General features: G+C 40.7%; 2 protein-coding genes across 3 annotated transcripts; both read right to left on the bottom strand.

Annotated features, from left to right (window-relative positions):
- Positions 1-102: 102 nt before the first annotated feature.
- On the bottom strand, positions 103-2,332 carry LOC307265020 (bone morphogenetic protein 4-like; the record flags this gene model as incomplete). The annotated part of the gene is made up of 5 exons (XM_080046590.1): positions 2,223-2,332; positions 1,624-1,781; positions 1,422-1,514; positions 916-1,046; positions 103-252 (listed from the first exon to the last, which is right to left on the bottom strand). Exons 1-5 carry the CDS (start codon positions 2,315-2,317, stop codon positions 103-105), a joined length of 627 nt encoding a protein of 208 aa, XP_079902716.1. The 5' UTR covers positions 2,318-2,332.
- Positions 2,333-8,851: 6,519 nt separating this feature from the next.
- nup54 (nucleoporin 54) lies at positions 8,852-15,842 on the bottom strand. Of its 2 annotated transcripts, XM_080046280.1 has the most exons (14): positions 15,782-15,835; positions 15,021-15,134; positions 14,461-14,544; positions 13,633-13,719; positions 12,795-12,950; positions 12,010-12,236; positions 11,727-11,914; positions 11,408-11,604; positions 11,244-11,298; positions 10,718-10,811; positions 10,117-10,224; positions 9,794-9,913; positions 9,426-9,536; positions 8,852-9,312 (listed from the first exon to the last, which is right to left on the bottom strand). In XM_080046280.1, the coding sequence occupies exons 1-14, from the start codon at positions 15,822-15,824 to the stop codon at positions 9,184-9,186; spliced, it is 1,713 nt and encodes a 570-aa protein (XP_079902406.1). In that variant the 5' UTR covers positions 15,825-15,835; the 3' UTR covers positions 8,852-9,183. The 2 variants fall into 2 exon arrangements, with proteins under 2 accessions (XP_079902406.1, XP_079902407.1); XM_080046281.1 differs by lacking the exon at positions 15,021-15,134 and having other exon boundaries at positions 15,782-15,842.
- Positions 15,843-16,433: the final 591 nt, after the last annotated feature.

Below are 16,433 nucleotides of genomic sequence, written 5' to 3'. Positions count from 1 at the left end.
GTCCACAGAATTACTGTTTGTGAGAAACGATAGACCTGAATATTATGTAGTCTATTTTGTGTTTTATAAGGTTGGCCAGGTGTCACATTAGTAAACAAAGTTTTACTCTTGGCTGGGCTGCTCAAGGACACCATGGCCACAGCCGCAGCTACGGGTCAGCTGAACAGACGAGATGACGACGGTGCTGGATTCGTCCACATAGACAACGGGCACCATTTCCTCAGAAGTGGGCCGACAGCACAGCACCTGGACCTGCAGGGGGACAAAGACAGGAGGGGTCAGGCATGGCAACACAGTGTCACAGTTGCCCAACAAGACCCAACAAAAGAATGAGCAAGAATAAGAATAAGTGTAAAGTTCAATTTATTTAGGCCGTTTTTTGGTGAAGACAAACTGGTGAAGAATGAAACAAATACAATCAACTGTGCAAGCTATAGTGAGGGTGTTATATGCGCTACAGATCAATTATAAATCATTTTTGCAAATTAAAATTATTACATTTTTTATTTTTTTTAAACAGTCTTCCATAAGCTTTATTTAAAAATAACAACAGCATCTACAATGTTAAAATGTTGTTTACACAAGAATGCAACATTATATATATATAATACAATAATAGGACATCATTCTGATGCATAATAATTAATTTTACTTTATTTTTACTGATTCTCTAAGCACATTTTGTTGATAACGTTAGTAGTTAAGTTTTTTAATGCAAGACTTTTACCTTTAATCAAGTGTTTTAAAATATAATATTTATGCATCTGACAGGAGGAAGTTTACTAGTCCATAAGGCGTCATACCATGGGAATTTTCCAGGTGCTTTTGAATTTTTAGAAGAAAGCAGTACAAATGTATCTTTAAATGTAAATGTCAATCAGTACAATATGACGTAATTGGGGCTTTGAATGATACCTGTGACTCGGCATCCTTGACGTTGGTGTGGAATGATGGACATTTCACAGTGTTGGCCTCCGGGTTGCAGAGTGCACAGTGGACAATGGTAAGGCTGGAGGGATGGATCACCCAGCTGTCCCATCCCAGATCTGCAAATATAAGAACTGATTTAGCATAGTCCTTCATACTGTATATAGATGTCATGTCAATTTGCATGAAAATATACACACCAGTGGCATGCACACTCTTTAAAAAGGGCAACCCATCAGGGCGCCCCTTTAGATGGTTAAAAAATAAACAGATAGGCTCATGTGTAATAGGTTGACCCTATGTTAGAGAAAAAGCTTAATTTTTTTTGCCCTTATGTCACACCAGCGGGCACCTAAGCTGCTCAAATTCCTTTCGTATGACCTCAGGGTAAGTGTGGAAGAACACTGGTTTTAATAATGACTTAAAAAATGGCAGACCAGTGGCCCCCAACCTGTCCATGTGCACACCACTGATACACACACAAAGTTGTGTACCTTTCATGAAGATCTCAGAGGCCAAGGAGCAGCATTTCAGGCCAGTGCTCTTTCCACCATCGGGAGACACAGAGTATCCAGAGATGGCTGGAACTGGAAGGACATGGAATAAGGACACATAGTGAAAGGAGAGGGAGTTAGACTTTTGGCTGGGTTGGAAAATGATCTACAGTCCTTACTATGAAGTTTGGATTCATCTTACCTGCAGCATCATTGGCTCCATGAGCAGTGTTAGTGAAGGTGCTCCTCCATTGCTCCTGGACAGCGTCCAGCCCACCAGCAGGCAGCTGTGGCTCGGCCTGCAAGTGGAGTGCTGTGAGGAGAGCCTTCCTGATGGATTCCAATGACTCACTCTGGCACCTGAGCATCCAACACACGTTTTATTTTAGTTGGTACATACTATTCAAAATAGATATAAAGATACATGGACAAAGCAGATATTCCGGTCATTTATCAAGAAGTGCATTAGTCAGTAGCTAGCCTGTTTAAATATGTGCCAGACATGGTCGGTAAATCTTCACTCTCTCAATGCCTTCAATGAGCGGTAGAAGCACATTGCAGATGTTTGGCTGCTGAAGCTTCCAACATTCCTAGGAAAACAAAGAGTCAAAGTGACCCTGAATTCTTTCAAACCCTAATTCCAAGTAGAAAAACTTTAGCATGAGAGTATCAAGTCCAAATGGTGTAATCTGTCAAGCAATTGCCCTAACCCTAAGTGACCCAACACAGTGTTTCAAAATGTCTCTGCACACTACAAACTCAACCAGAACATTTCATGGGCACATACAGTTTGATACAGACCTTTGATGGGAAACAGGAAAGTTTGCAGAGGCCACATGTTCCTTCCTGGATGGCTGCAAGACAAATGCAATCACCATTGAAGAGCCCAGAAGCATCGTCAGCACAACGAACGTAAGGGACATGTTGCAGGAGCGTTGGTGGTCAGTGTATGGATCAGCTGCTTTGGAGTGGGTCTGTTCTCAGCGGTTGGTTCTATGCGTCTGGTTGGAGGAACAGACAGGAGTGTCCAGATGGGGATGGCGCACTAGGTATTGTTTGTCAGGCCCTGGAAACCTGGAGTTTTTATCTGCTCCGTACCCCAGCTTGGCCTTGAGATACTTGAGAAAAATTGTTGTCTTGTCCTCTGTTGGGTGTGAAAGAGTGTGAGTAGGACGGTCCAGAGGAAGGGAGTCTATTAGACTCAAGGCAACCAGACAGCAATGGAAAGACGAGAAGCAAAAAAATAGGAAATGGTATGTGGGCATACCACGTTAGGACACATACATCCTGTCAGTTTCTAGTGGTGATTAGGTACAACACTTAACAAGAGATTTACGGGTGCATCTGTTGTAGTCTGTATGGCCATTGTCATTCAACCAAATCTAGAGCAGATTTTGACCGAATTCAATGTATAGAATTAATCTTTTATCATACAATTTTCCCATCTTGTTTTTATCCACCTCAACTAAACCTGTCCCAGCAGATTATTTTATCTTTCAAACTGCACCTTTTTGAATGCAGATGCACCTGTACAAATCTGAAAAATCCCTGACACAACATCTACCCTTGCCAAGGTCATCATGCTTATAATGTGTGAATTCAATGTTATATTTATAATTGATGTCGAAGTTAAAGGCGGTGGTGTACTGTACAATTCAGAGCTGTTTCTATTTTGAATATAAAGCAGTCTGGTGCAACCCCATCGCTTACTATGACAATCAACACTAAGATAAACAATCGAGTTATTGGCTCTATGAGTTCATCTGCAAAAAAGGAACATAACAGGCATCAAGAGTAGACTTTTATGGCATAACTGAACTGTTGAATTGTATTGCATTAGACTGTACAGGTGTAATGCATTGGACACTATAGGTGCATATTCTGATGCTTGTGTTTAAATTAATATGTACTTTTCCTACAAATTTCCCCCTGATATATTTGTTATATTTTGGGAACTTTATTGGAGTTTTTATTGAGTCACAAAATGGCAGGCCGCCACTTGTAATTATGTTTACTATATTTATGTTAATTACATCAATTTGTATGTTAAAGGCCTACTTCACCGGTTTGAATATGAAGGTGTATTGAATTCTGAGATCCTATGTAGTATAAATGTGCAAAAAAAATTGAAATTGGTTCATCCTAGCCTGAGAAAAGGCAGAAAGAGTGTTTTTTTAACCCTATATTAATCTTACTGTGACATCACAGTAAGATAAATATAGGGTTAAAAAAAAAACCTTACTTAGTAAATATTACTGTGATTTCTCCTACTGTGACATCACAGTAATATTTACAAAGTAATTTTTTTTTAACCCTATATTTATCTTACTGTGATGTCACAGTAAGATTAATATAGGGTTAAAAAAAAAACTCTTTCTGCCTTTTCTCAGGCTAGGATGAACCAATTTAAATTTTTTTTGCACATTTATACTACATAGGATCTCAGAATTCAATACACCTTCATATTCAAACCGGTGAAGTAGGCCTTTAACCTAATACATCCAATTTGGATTCTACATTTTATTTTACGTTGCATTTTATTACTTAATCCACAAGCCACCTGCAACAGAAAAAGTAGGGAGGATAGATTTTTTTCCCCAGAGAAGCAGGGGAAGATTACAATGAGTGCCTATTTTTACATGTTTTCAGCAAAAAGCTATGAAACACCAGCTGCACATTCAAGGACGGGATCTGGAGGGAAGAAATGCCAACCCAAATCAACCAGCAAATGAGCTTGGCAGCGATGACAGCTGTTTGTGCCAGTGAGAGAAAGAGACACTCTGCATTTTGGACCACGTGGGAAATTAGAAATGGTATCGTCCATGTCCTCATGTAACCCTCTCCTAAGAGTCCTCACTGAGGCCCCAACTGGAAGCAAAACTCATTTCCCACATGGTATAAAATACAGAGTTTATCTGTGGCAGTTGATATCAAATCATAATTGTCACAGGAATTCTTGATAGTCTACATGAATTGCCTACCTTCCAATCCCTTTAACCAACACGACAACACCTATTCACACAGTGTTTTATTACTGCTCTTACTTAAAGGAATAGATTTAAAAAATATATATTTTAAGCTTGTTGCCTCACTCTCGGGTGTACAATAAAAGGCAACAGAAAAGAAACCATTCCTTTAACTGCGTGGCATATTTGAAGTAGACATGGGCAAAGGTCGCTCATCGCTAATCGGGTGGTAGGATGGCCTAGAGGAAAAGGTGGCCGACCAGTAACCATGAGGTCGCTGGTCCGGCACCGGACAGGAGGGTGTTAGTTGTAAAACTAGCAGAGGCTGGTATTGCGTCAACGGTGCCCACCATCTCTACCATTGTGTCCTTGAGCAAGACACTTAACCCCAAAAACTGCTCCAGGGGCGCTGTACTGCGGCTGACCCTGCGCTCTGACCCCCTCCGAAGTGTGGTAACTTGAGAGGGGATATGCGAAAAGACGAATTTCAATGTGCCTCGTGTACAACTGACAAATAAAGATAACTTAACTTAACTTAATTAGGTCGCTCATTGCTAATTCGCTTAGCTCAAAGACTGGTAGTAGTCAAGGGGAGCATTAGCTTGCCAACCCCATCAGTTAGAAGGTCAACTTTACAACATCACTCAAGGCTCCTGTGGGTAGTGATGGTGAGATGAAGCCATGGATGAAGCCCCGTGAATGTGTCCAATCTTTCTGGCCAAATGCTTCACCAAAAAGCCTGACCAACAAAGCCCCATTTAACAGCTCATTTAGGAATACTGACATCTGCTGGTATGTTACGGTAGTGGCTCTCTTATGTCACGTAGCGAGCATACAGTAGATAGTATACAAAGTGAGGCAGTCGCATGATTTCAGAAAACGGGGCTTCGTTTGTCTTTAGTCATGTGGTACTGTGACAAACGATACAGGCCTCGAGACAGGCTTCATCTGGACACGCACCCTTTGCGCGACACAGGCTTCGGGACTTTCGTGTCGGACGTAACATCACTACCTGTGGGCATGTTATTTACCATGTTGCTTTGCGCTGAAACTGTGCAGTATGTATGCATCTACACGTCAACACAGACGTTTGATATTGTTGACCTACTGGCAAGCATATCTGCAGAGGTTTGTGAATAAAAATGTCCCAACAAGCACACTGGACCGTTTAGTGATGTTATAATTGACTGTCAGTGGAGGCAAGCTATATAATGCTCCCTTTGAGTACCAGTGTTTGAGCTAAGCCAAAAAACGATGAGCGACCTTTGACTATGTCTCGTTCAAAAATGCATGCAGTTAAAGGAATGGTCTCTGTCGCCTTGTCTTGAACCCAAGAGTGAGGCAACCAGCTAAAACATTTTTTTTTGCAGGTCTCAACTACTGGAGTGTGCTGGGAGTGGGACACTATATAAAACCATCCCTCAGCAGAGATTGATTGGCTAAATAATATAGATGGTTACAACATTTTGTTCTACAATCTTTCCCGCCTGCTTTAGATTTTTCCTGAGAGTTTCCCTTTACTGCCCCTGACCTGGTGCCAGAAAATAGTCACTACTGGGCCACATCCGAAGCTAAAAGCACTCCCAAACAAATGTGCCATTTACTCCTGCCTAATTTAAATTTGCTTATCACTGATGCTCAGCTGTTTCAGGAAAGCATTTTTAGCAGTTGTATTTAAATGAAAGTGTATAGGCCTACGTGTTACTTGGTTTTCCATTTTCAATGGGAATAAATGGGTCGAGTGCCACAGTCATGGTAAACCAGATTAATAAATTGCTGATTTTGGTATTTTCATGGAATTTGTTGACACTGACAACAATACATAATTTTGTCAGCCACATCCTGTAAACAATTCCAGAAGTTCACCTGAGGTTACTGGGTTCTGCAGTATCTGACCCTCCTGCATGAATGAGTCATTGAGTATCAGTCGTCTCCCACCACTTCCTTGTGGACAGCTGCTACTGGCCGGGATTACAAAAACCTTTTATGCTACAAGGATGAAGGATTGGGGAGGACGTGAGATGGAGATGTTCCACACACTGACAACACAGAGAATATCCTAGAAATACATTTCAACACACCAAAGATAAAGGCAGTATAAAGTCTTATTTTTAAAGACTGCTACTTTTCATCAATGTTTAATCTAATATGTATTTATTAAAAATGTAGGAGGATTTTAATGGAGAAGGATGGAGAAGCTACATCAAAAGAAAATCCCTAATGTAACTATGGAGATAAATATTTAAAATGCATGTCTGCACAAAGGTATTAGATATGAAAACTTCAGACAGAACACTGACTGTAACATTGTAGGACAATATAAGAGTCTGGTATTGAATGCTACCTTTGTAATGCTTGGGCTGTTTAGTGTGGGTTGAAGCTATTTTTTTGTATTTTATTACACTATAGTGTGCCGATGATTGATTCTGTTATTTTGTCCATGGGCTGTATGATGTCATACCACAGATACGTAGCTCAACATTGAACTGTTTTTTCTCTCTTTCATGCAATAAATGATATATCTACATACAGTACAGGTGCATCTCATATTAATTGGAATATCATGGAAAAGCAATTTTTTTTCTGTAATTCAATTAAGTTCAAAATATTCTACATTCATTAGACATAAAGTGATATATTTCAGGCGGTTTACGGGTTACTGCTCATGAAAATCAAAAGTCCAGCATCTCAAAATATTTAGAATATTCCAAATGGCCAATCAGAAAAAGGGTTCATAATACAAAAATTTCGCCCGAAAAGTATGTTCATTTATCCACTCAATACGTGGTCGGGGATCTTATTTTGCATGAATTATTGCATTAATGCAGCTTGGCATGGTGGTGATCAGCCTGTGGCTCCTCTGATGTGTTATGCAGATGACATGGCACCCCAAATCATCACAGATCCAAATTAACTTTTGCATTTCATTTGGAAATAAAGGTCTCATAGTCTGGAGGAAAAGTGGAGAGGCACAACATCCAAGTTGCTTGAAGTCCACTGTCAAGTTTCAATAGTCAGTGATGATTTTGGGTACCATGTCACATGCTGGTGTTGGTCCACAGTGTTTTATCAAGTCCAAACCTTTTTTGAATTAAATTACAGTAAAAATGAGCTTTTAGATGATATTCTAATCATATGAGATGCACCTGTATATATATATAAATTATTTATTTATTATTATTATTATACTATCTATGATATAAACACAAAGTGGGGTAAAAACCTGATTTTTGTGATTGCATTATTTCCAGTTTGCGAAACACAAAGTCAAATACCTCAGACTCAGGCATGAAAGAATCTTTGCATTTTTCAGTAAAAACTGCAAAGGGTCATGGGATGTGGCCAGGGAAAATAAGAACTAAAGCTTAAGAAATGTGACAAAGGCGTTGCCCCTTTTTACAGAATCAGTCTGGTGCATAGCCCAAGCTCTCAAATGTTCTAATAAGTGTTCCTTCTTATTGCAATAATTTAACGTTGGTTCCATTCAATGTCTATCATGAGCATCTTAGGTCCAGGTAAATATGTGTTTTCTTTTATTTATTTTATTGGGAAGTCAGTGCAGACTCTCAGAAGGGCAGGGGCAAAAACTGAGAAAGGGCACCTCCTCCATATGAACAAACATGGGAGCAAATAGTGTCGGGAAGCTTGTGAATGCATGTACCTCAAATATGTCTTAAGGCCAAATAGGGGTCCCACCAGGGCAGGGTGCCCCTTTAGATAAAAAAAAGGCTCATATTCCATACGTTACCCGAATGGTAGTAAAAAAAAAAGCTTAATTCTTTCCCTAACATCTCACCAGAGGGGCACCTAACCTGCTCAAGTTCCCCTTGCCCTCTGGGAATTTACATTTGCAAACAGGTTAAATACACTGGTTTAGATGACTTAAAAAGGGCAATGAGGCACTCCAAACAAGAACCCCCCTACCTGTGCGCGCCACTTTGGGAAAGCAGCTTCACCTTTATCTTCCTCCCTTCTAGTTTTAATCTCCTCTAACCAGCCCTACGTTCCAAATCGAAAAACTCTTTCTTTTTTCTATTCTTCTACATACTAAATTTGATCATATAAAGAATCTAGTTAGCATGCAGTAGGCATACAATTGGGAAATACTTTAACTTATTTATTTCATCATAACATTGTGCCTTGATCTTACCTCTTGCTTTTATATCCGTCACATCCCCGGTTGTTTTCATACAGAGGCTCCGTCGATGTGACGTCACTTCCGGTGCGGACTGGCTAGTGGGTCAGAATCGGCCAAATAGCATGCTGATTTCAACACTAAAAATCTCTGCCAGATGGTATTTTTAAGCATACTAAATCTCGCCACAAGAATTTTTTTTCTACCATACTAAATAGCATTAAGTATGGGGATTGGAACGCAGGGTCAGACCCTTTCGTCAGACCTGGAAACTCAGTTCAGCATGAGAGGCTACATTAGCTGCGAGGAAAAAGGAAGCAACAGAGAAGTTGTTTTCAATTAAGTTGAATTTTATTACTTTTCCAACAGCATTAAAAAAAATAATAATACAAAGATGTATTTACAATGTATCCAATCACAACACACACCTAGTCCCACAGCTTGTTCACATGCCAGTCACATTCACAGTCTCATATCCATAGAGTAATTCAGAAGCCCTCCTATGATTTATCCTAAAAAAAGGTAAAAGCCTTGCCTTAAGATGAATCCAATACCATGACAAAAAGGACGTGTTGACTTATCTGTGTGACAGGCATGCCACCTTTCAGAGCATTCATTTTGACTGTCTGGGCATATGTGTGTCTGTGTTGGAAGGGTGGACTCAGCTCAGGATGCCTCCTCTCATGTGTCCACTGTCACTCAGCCCATGCTCTATGAGTTTGATGTCTTCCAAATCATCTTTGATGACGCTGATCAAATGACTCAAACCCTCCTGTTGCTGTTTTAAGTGCTGAAAATGAAAAAAAAAAAAAATCAGATGAAAATAAGTGTTTTGATTGATGTTAAAATACACGGTGTAGAGGACCAAGACTTGTGCATGGTGGTCTGAAATTGCAAACGCACCTGTTTGATTTCTCTGAGAAGATCTGCATCAACACTGTAGCGCTCCTCTGATCTCACAGCTCCAAAGTGATTCTGCATCCGGATTTGGGACATTAATTCGTTCAGGCGACCCTGGAAGAAAAGACAAATACTGTAAAATATCCACGTAGGACTTTGTCTCAAGTAGTGCTTCGACCTCTAACAACTGACAAAAACACAACTTCTGTTTACTTTATGAAGTCTAACCCGAAGAGCTACATAATGCACATCCCTGCCAATGGTTTCACATTATTCCACTGTTACACAGGTGGCGGCATTGCGCCAGAAAAGGCAATGACAAATGTGCACCGTCAGGTTGCGTTTGTGTTTCTGTGAACTGCTAAACTTACTTTGAACTGTGTGGGAGCATTAAGTTCCGACTGGGTGGTGTCCAACTGCACCCTGAGGTGCTCCTCGTCCACTTGGATGGCATAACCACTTTTTCTTTGAATCTCCTGTTTGATCAGCACCTGGCAGGAGAAATTGGAGGAAGAGAGATAAATATAACAGGAAAGGCTGGAGCAGAAACGATAAAGCAGTTCCCAGGGCGTTCATCCAAACTCCCTCCAATCTTCAGATGGTATTCATCTCAAGTCCTTTCTCGGTTCTTGTAAAAGGAGAACCAGAATCCTGCAGGGCATTTTCGCCAAAGTCAGAAAGGCGGGGCAGCTACCTGCAGCACCCTGTGAGAGAGATCCATCAGCTTCCTCTTGTACTGGGCAATCTTGGCCACTGTGGTCGCCTGGTTCTTCTGCAGGTCACTGATGTCGCTGGAGATAATCTGCAAGTCCATATGTTTGTGTTAGTGAATAAAAACAGGTTGAGAAACTATTGTTTAACATGTTTTCTTTTACAGCCATCACGCTGAAAGCAATCCCTGACCTGTTGCTTTAACTTCAAAATCTCTGAATTGCATTTCAGGGTAATGTTAGCTTACTGCTGCTAGAAGTGATGCAAACGTGCTGTGGATTTTATTCACCAAACTTACTGTTAGTTTTTTAAACCCAAAATACTTTGTGTATATAACTACATTTGGTTTATATTATTAAATCTCTAATTCCTAACACTGCCAATTGAATCTGAATTAATAATGGTAATTTCAGCTGGAAACAACATGCTGGTAGCTAGCATGAACTGGACATCTGTGTACTCCAGTCCTTGACTACTCAAAACATTGTTTAAAAATTCCTTTGTTTATTATCAGATGGCATTGGGCCAATGTCTGTTGATTTCTTTGTTTGTTTGTTTGAAAAGCCTCGCAGTGTTTCACTTACATCCGTTCTAGTCTGGTGCTGTTTGGTCATCTGCTCCTGGGTCTGCAGCCTGCGAAGCAGCTCCTTGAAACCCACCATGGGCACTGGGATTAATCTGAAGAAAAACATTATATGACAACATGCCTCACCGCAGAAGGTTAAAGGCCTACTTCACCGGTTTGAATATGAAGGTGTATTGAATTCTGAGATCCTATGTAGTATAAATGTGCGAAAAAAATTGAAATCGGTTCATCCTAGCCTGAGAAAAGGCAGAAAGAGTGTTTTTTTTAACCCTATATTTCTCTTTCTCGTGACATCACAGAAAGAGAAATATAGGGTTAAAAAAAGACTTACTTTGTAAATATTACTGTGATGTCTTTTACTGTGACATCACAGTAATATTTACAAAGTACGTTTTTTTTAACGGAGTAACATCCTGTAATACTGGATGTTACTCCGAACTTTAATACTCATCTTGCATCTTTTGCAACTGTTCATATGCCACCTTTTATGAAAAGTATTGAGCAGATGTTCTTCATCAACTTACTTCTCTGGTTCAGGGTTGTCCACCTTAGCCTGCTCCCAAATGATGGGGTCCACCCCTAGCGAGATAGAGACCAAGATCCTCGGTTAATATTCAAGACAAATACATCACACCACATACCCACAACTGTTTTTTAATTCAGCGAGAAGACACAAACAGGTGTTTACCAGCAGGAGCATTTTGCAGCAGCTGTTTGAGTTGCGCTGGAGACAGCTCAGTGCGTGTGACAGACATCATAACTCCTATCTGAGTGAGCTGGGCCTTGATGTTGGCCTGCTCCAGGTAACTGAAGAGTGTGGTGGCAGGGATCCGCTTGGAGGTGCCATTAGGAGAACGCTCCACCAGGTAAATGATCACCTCGGTCCTGGGAGACAGAAGACATATGGATAAGACCTCACATTGGTTTAGGAGGAATTTGTCTTTTACTTATTACCATTGTTGACAGCAACTCTAGTAGTACGTTTATGACATGATAGAGAAACGTACTGGTCATTGGGCAGGGCTTTGACTCCGTCCACATTGACGGTAAGTGTCGGCTGGCTTCCCAGGATCTTGTGGAGGGTCTCTACCAGCTGCTGCTGCACTGCTCGCACGTCAGCTTCCTTTTTATTGAGAACCAAGGCCACTAAACCATCCTCATCTTTACTCACTGGGACACAGCTATAGCCCACCGCCTAGGAAAAAAAATACACACACAAAAAAAAACAATTTCAATATTCAAAATAACCCACAACACTCCCAAGCATTCTATTGAACTATCCGCCCTTACCTTGAACCTGCAGAATGGGTTTTCCAGGGTAAAGTCAATGGCTGGGTTGGTGTTGCTGTAGTAGCCCTTCCCCGTGCCCCAGTAAGCCTGCAGCTGATTCCATTTGGCCAAGATAGAGTCACGCTCGTCTCCTAACAAGGTGGGCGCCGACAGGGCAGTGACCTGCTGGTAGAGCTGGGTCTGCTGAGGCTGACCCGGTTGTTGGGCTGGCTGACCGAATAAGCCTCCTGGTTGGGTTAAAGGAGATGTTAAATGACTGATTTAAATTATTAAAAAAAAAAAAAAATCTTTATTATGTTTTCTGAAAGACCTTTCTGTTCATAGAGGGGACTCTACTGATTTAAATGATACCATTTTAAATGGGAAAAGGTAAGCGATCATTTCCCTAACTCTATATAAACTAATTGTCTTGTGTTTCTGCTGCTCAGTTGGATTAATGTCGCGCTCTGCAGTGCTAAGAGGTGAACAGCACAGGCAGGTATTTGTGGATGGTTGTTCGTGTATGAATCAGAAACTAAACTGCATTGTTTCCAGGATGCCTGTTATAAAACACACGTTACCATCCAGGACAGGCTAATTAATGATTCTCCAACCATGGATAATGTGCTCAATTGTGTGTTTGTTGATGATCCTCCAAAAAGACAAAAGGCCAAATGAGTCAATTAATCATTTGAAAACAAATGTTGGATGATCAGTTTTAATGTTTAGCGTTGGCTTCTTGTTTGGATTTTTTTTTCAAAATGCATGGAAACACTAAAACTGCTATTAGAAAAACTGAGACTCACCTTGCTGCTGCTGAGCTGGCTGGATGTTAAAACCTCCAAACCCACCCAGGGTTGTTCCTAATCCAGTTCCAAATCCTGCTGTCCCAGCAGTGGTCCCCGTTCCTAGTCCAGAGGAGAACGCAAAGCCTTTGTTCTGCGCGTTACCAAAGAGGCTCCCTAAAACCAGAAGAATGCGCCAACACAGTGAGTAAATAGAAACTAAATGAACTCTACTAAATAGTTAAGTCTATTAGTCGGCTAGTTAAGTCTACAGTGTTTAGGAAATATGCTTCTGGCTTTGCAGAGGAATCAACTGCAGGAGTTACAGGAAGGTCTTAAGTAAAGTGTGGAGTAAGTGAGACATCTTGTGGCAGATATTTGTTTGCTATGTAACACAAAGCTGAGATTGCAGTACAACGCGACAGCAGTTTAGAAAACATAGATATAATTGACATGTCTGCAAAATTGTGTTTTTCTAGTCTTTGCTATTTGTAGGACTTGAGTTGAGTCATTTTAATGCATGCAACAAATATTCATACATCTATGTTTTAAACACGTCAACAATAAGAATAAAACACACAACAGGGCCGTCAGCACAGAGTATTTTTGCCCCCACATTACGCCTGGAAGGCATTCACAGATTGTAATGTGGCCAAATGATTAAACAGTTTCTTAATAAAATTGTTTATTTTAATCAAAATGCAAGTGCAACTTTTAAAGCCTGCCTTTGATAAATGTTGCCCCGTTTGGGCAAAACTGCCGGATGATCTCCATTTAAAAAACAAAATACAGTGTGTACAAACTGTATTTATTTATGCACATGAGCATAAAAGGCAACACCAAAGTCCATAACCCTGACCTGTGGTGTTTGCAGGAGTAGCAAAGCTAAAAGTGGAGCCTGGTGCAGCAGCAGTTGTTGTAGTTGTCCCAAAGCCACCAAACGTGCCTGAGGAACAAGACATATAATGACAAATAAGATAATGGAGGTGACACAAAAAGAGGTCAGAGAAAGATAAACGGAGAAAAATTAAATAAATTGTTGACTGACATAGAAAAAAAAATCATTCTTAAAATCACAGACTTCTAAAATGAGAAAAAAGGAAAACTTAATTTTATTTTGATGTTTCATTGTTGTTCAGTCATACAAAGAAGGTGATATACATATATATATATATATATATATATATACTGAGTTCTTACAGGAATCAAATGAGATGAGTGCAACATTTAACAGTTTGTCTCCTCATGCAAACGGAAAACAGCAATGCATGACATTTTATGAGACCAATCACAGGTGAGACTAAAAAGCACTGCACCACATACAGTAGATGTGAAAATGGATGAAATGGGTGTTTTAACAGACACAGACTGTACTGATTAATCAATCGATCACAAAGGTCATCTACCTGTGCTAGCCAGGCTATTACCAAAATTGAAAGCAGTGCCAGTGGTGGTTGCTGTACCATAGCACCCCACATTAAAGCTGACTGCTGCTGGGTTGGCATTTAAACCAAACCCCCCAAAACTAAACCCACCAGCCGTGGTGTTTCCAGCTCCCAGCCCCCCAAATCCTGCAGTCAGCAGAGGCAGGCAGCCAGAAGGAGAGAATAACATGGAAGAGTTAAATGACAAAAGTTCAGGCCTACATTCAAAGCTACATGCTTCGTACGGAACATGTGCATCTTACCAGTGTTGGTGGAGCCAAAGCTAAATCCTGTGGCTGGTGCAGCAGCAGTTGTGGTGGCTACCCCAAAACCAGGGGCTGTGAGAGCTACAAAGACAAGGGAGACATAAGGGGAATAAGCAATCGATTAAACTTGCACACGTTGAGAGTTGAATACAACACAAGAATACCTAAAACTACTCACGCAGAATAGGATATGTACAGGTGTATCTAAAAATGAAAAGTTCATATTTTTTCTTAATTTGTTTCAATAAGTGAAACTTTTATTGATTGTGTAGATCCACTACATATAAAGTGAAATGAGTCCAGAATAAACATACTTTTCAGATGGCGGAACATTTCTGTGTTATAAATCATGAATGAACCTTTCTATGAGATATCTATCTATCTATCTATCTATCTATCTATTAGATACATCTGTACACAAGGAAGCACACAGGTGGATGAGAACGTGCTAAAGGGGGCTAACAACAGACACAACATAGGTGAATGAATCTCCCCAATAACACAGCCGGAGCAGCTGTGGTTACTGCGGGTCAGTGAGGGTCTGACTCTGGACTTACTGCCGAATCCGGTCGAGGCTGTGGTGGTGGTGGCGGCTGCGGAGCCGAAGCCAAATGTTGTGGATGATGCAGTGGTTTTGGGACCAAATGAACCGAATGAAAACCCGGACGTGTCTTCACAAGAACATACAAAGAGTGATGTGAGTGTTTGAGTTACAAAGATAAGACAACTCGGACGTGGAGAATTTCCCAGTTGTAATCTTTTGCACAGGTTATGGTTGTCATTTATAGTTTTATAAAGTTTGCTTCCATAGGTTTTGCCATTATTGTGTGCCGTCAGAAAACGGATTCTCCGTGAAGTCGAGGTTAAGATGGATATGCTACGAAACGAGTTCACAATAAGGAACTGCGACATATTTTTCCTCCCAGTTGCCATGAACGCAGCATGGGCATAACTCGTGAAGAGTATCCATGAGCCAAAACAGCTACCCTCAATGAGCACGGTAATGGACGTTAAATAACAAGTGAGCGTTGTTTAACTGAAACCTACTTTAACTTTATACTGCTTTAAATCAGTATAAACATATACGTCTAAACAGTACATTTAATGCCTCGGATATAGATTGCTTTTAACAATAAATGCATCGTTAGCCGGTAGATGATCCACCCGTTGCTAACTGAACAGAAGCTAGCAGTTGACCACAATTAAATGTATTGCTAATGCATACACAGCAAAACAATTATCGTCATCGCGACCATATACCACTGGCATATTCCCAGTGCAATTAAAATACTCCCAGTATACTTTACAATCTCCTTACTTGCTGCTTGGTTAGCCGCGGCGCCGCCAAAACTGAACGCCATGTTGACTGTCACAAAACAGTTCTGCTTCTTCGTGACGGTGGGCAGTTTTCATCCAACGTAACGGCGCACTACCGCCACCTGGAGTTTGTTGTTATCCTTCCTCTGCTTTTTATTGGTGCTGGGAACCAGCTTTCATCTGCAGTACCGCCGCCTATCGGTCGGGAGTGTGGAGCAATATAATACAAAAATAAAAATATTAACTCCGTAACAACCCTGTTTCCTGTATTTATTTATGTGACAATGCACACCACAGGATGGATCCCCAAATAAATTCCCCGCAGTGAATTAACTTCATTAGAAGGTAGAGTCAGCATTTCTGGAGAATGCTTGTTGTCAAAATCAGTGTTAATACACAGCCTAGGCTATGTAAACTGGTATGCAAAGAAAGGGTAAACAAAGGGGGCCCAATTTAGATAGCAACATGCCCATTTACAGAGCCTAGGCTATGTATTAACACTGTCATCCCCCCCAGCGCACACAAAGTATGGACAGGTAGCGGATTATGAGAAAATATTAAATTATTTTGACAAAAAGCATTCTCCAAAATTGCTGAGTCCACCTTTAACGCTGAACTCAGTACCTTCCTTTCCCTTTCATAGCCCATACACT

The sequence above is a fragment of the Ammodytes marinus genome, assembly GCF_949987685.1.
Source record: "Ammodytes marinus genome assembly, chromosome: 18".
NCBI lineage: Eukaryota > Metazoa > Chordata > Actinopteri > Uranoscopiformes > Ammodytidae > Ammodytes > Ammodytes marinus.
The sequence above is the reverse complement of the archived record's forward strand: the minus strand, read 5'-3'. Positions and strand labels throughout refer to the sequence as shown.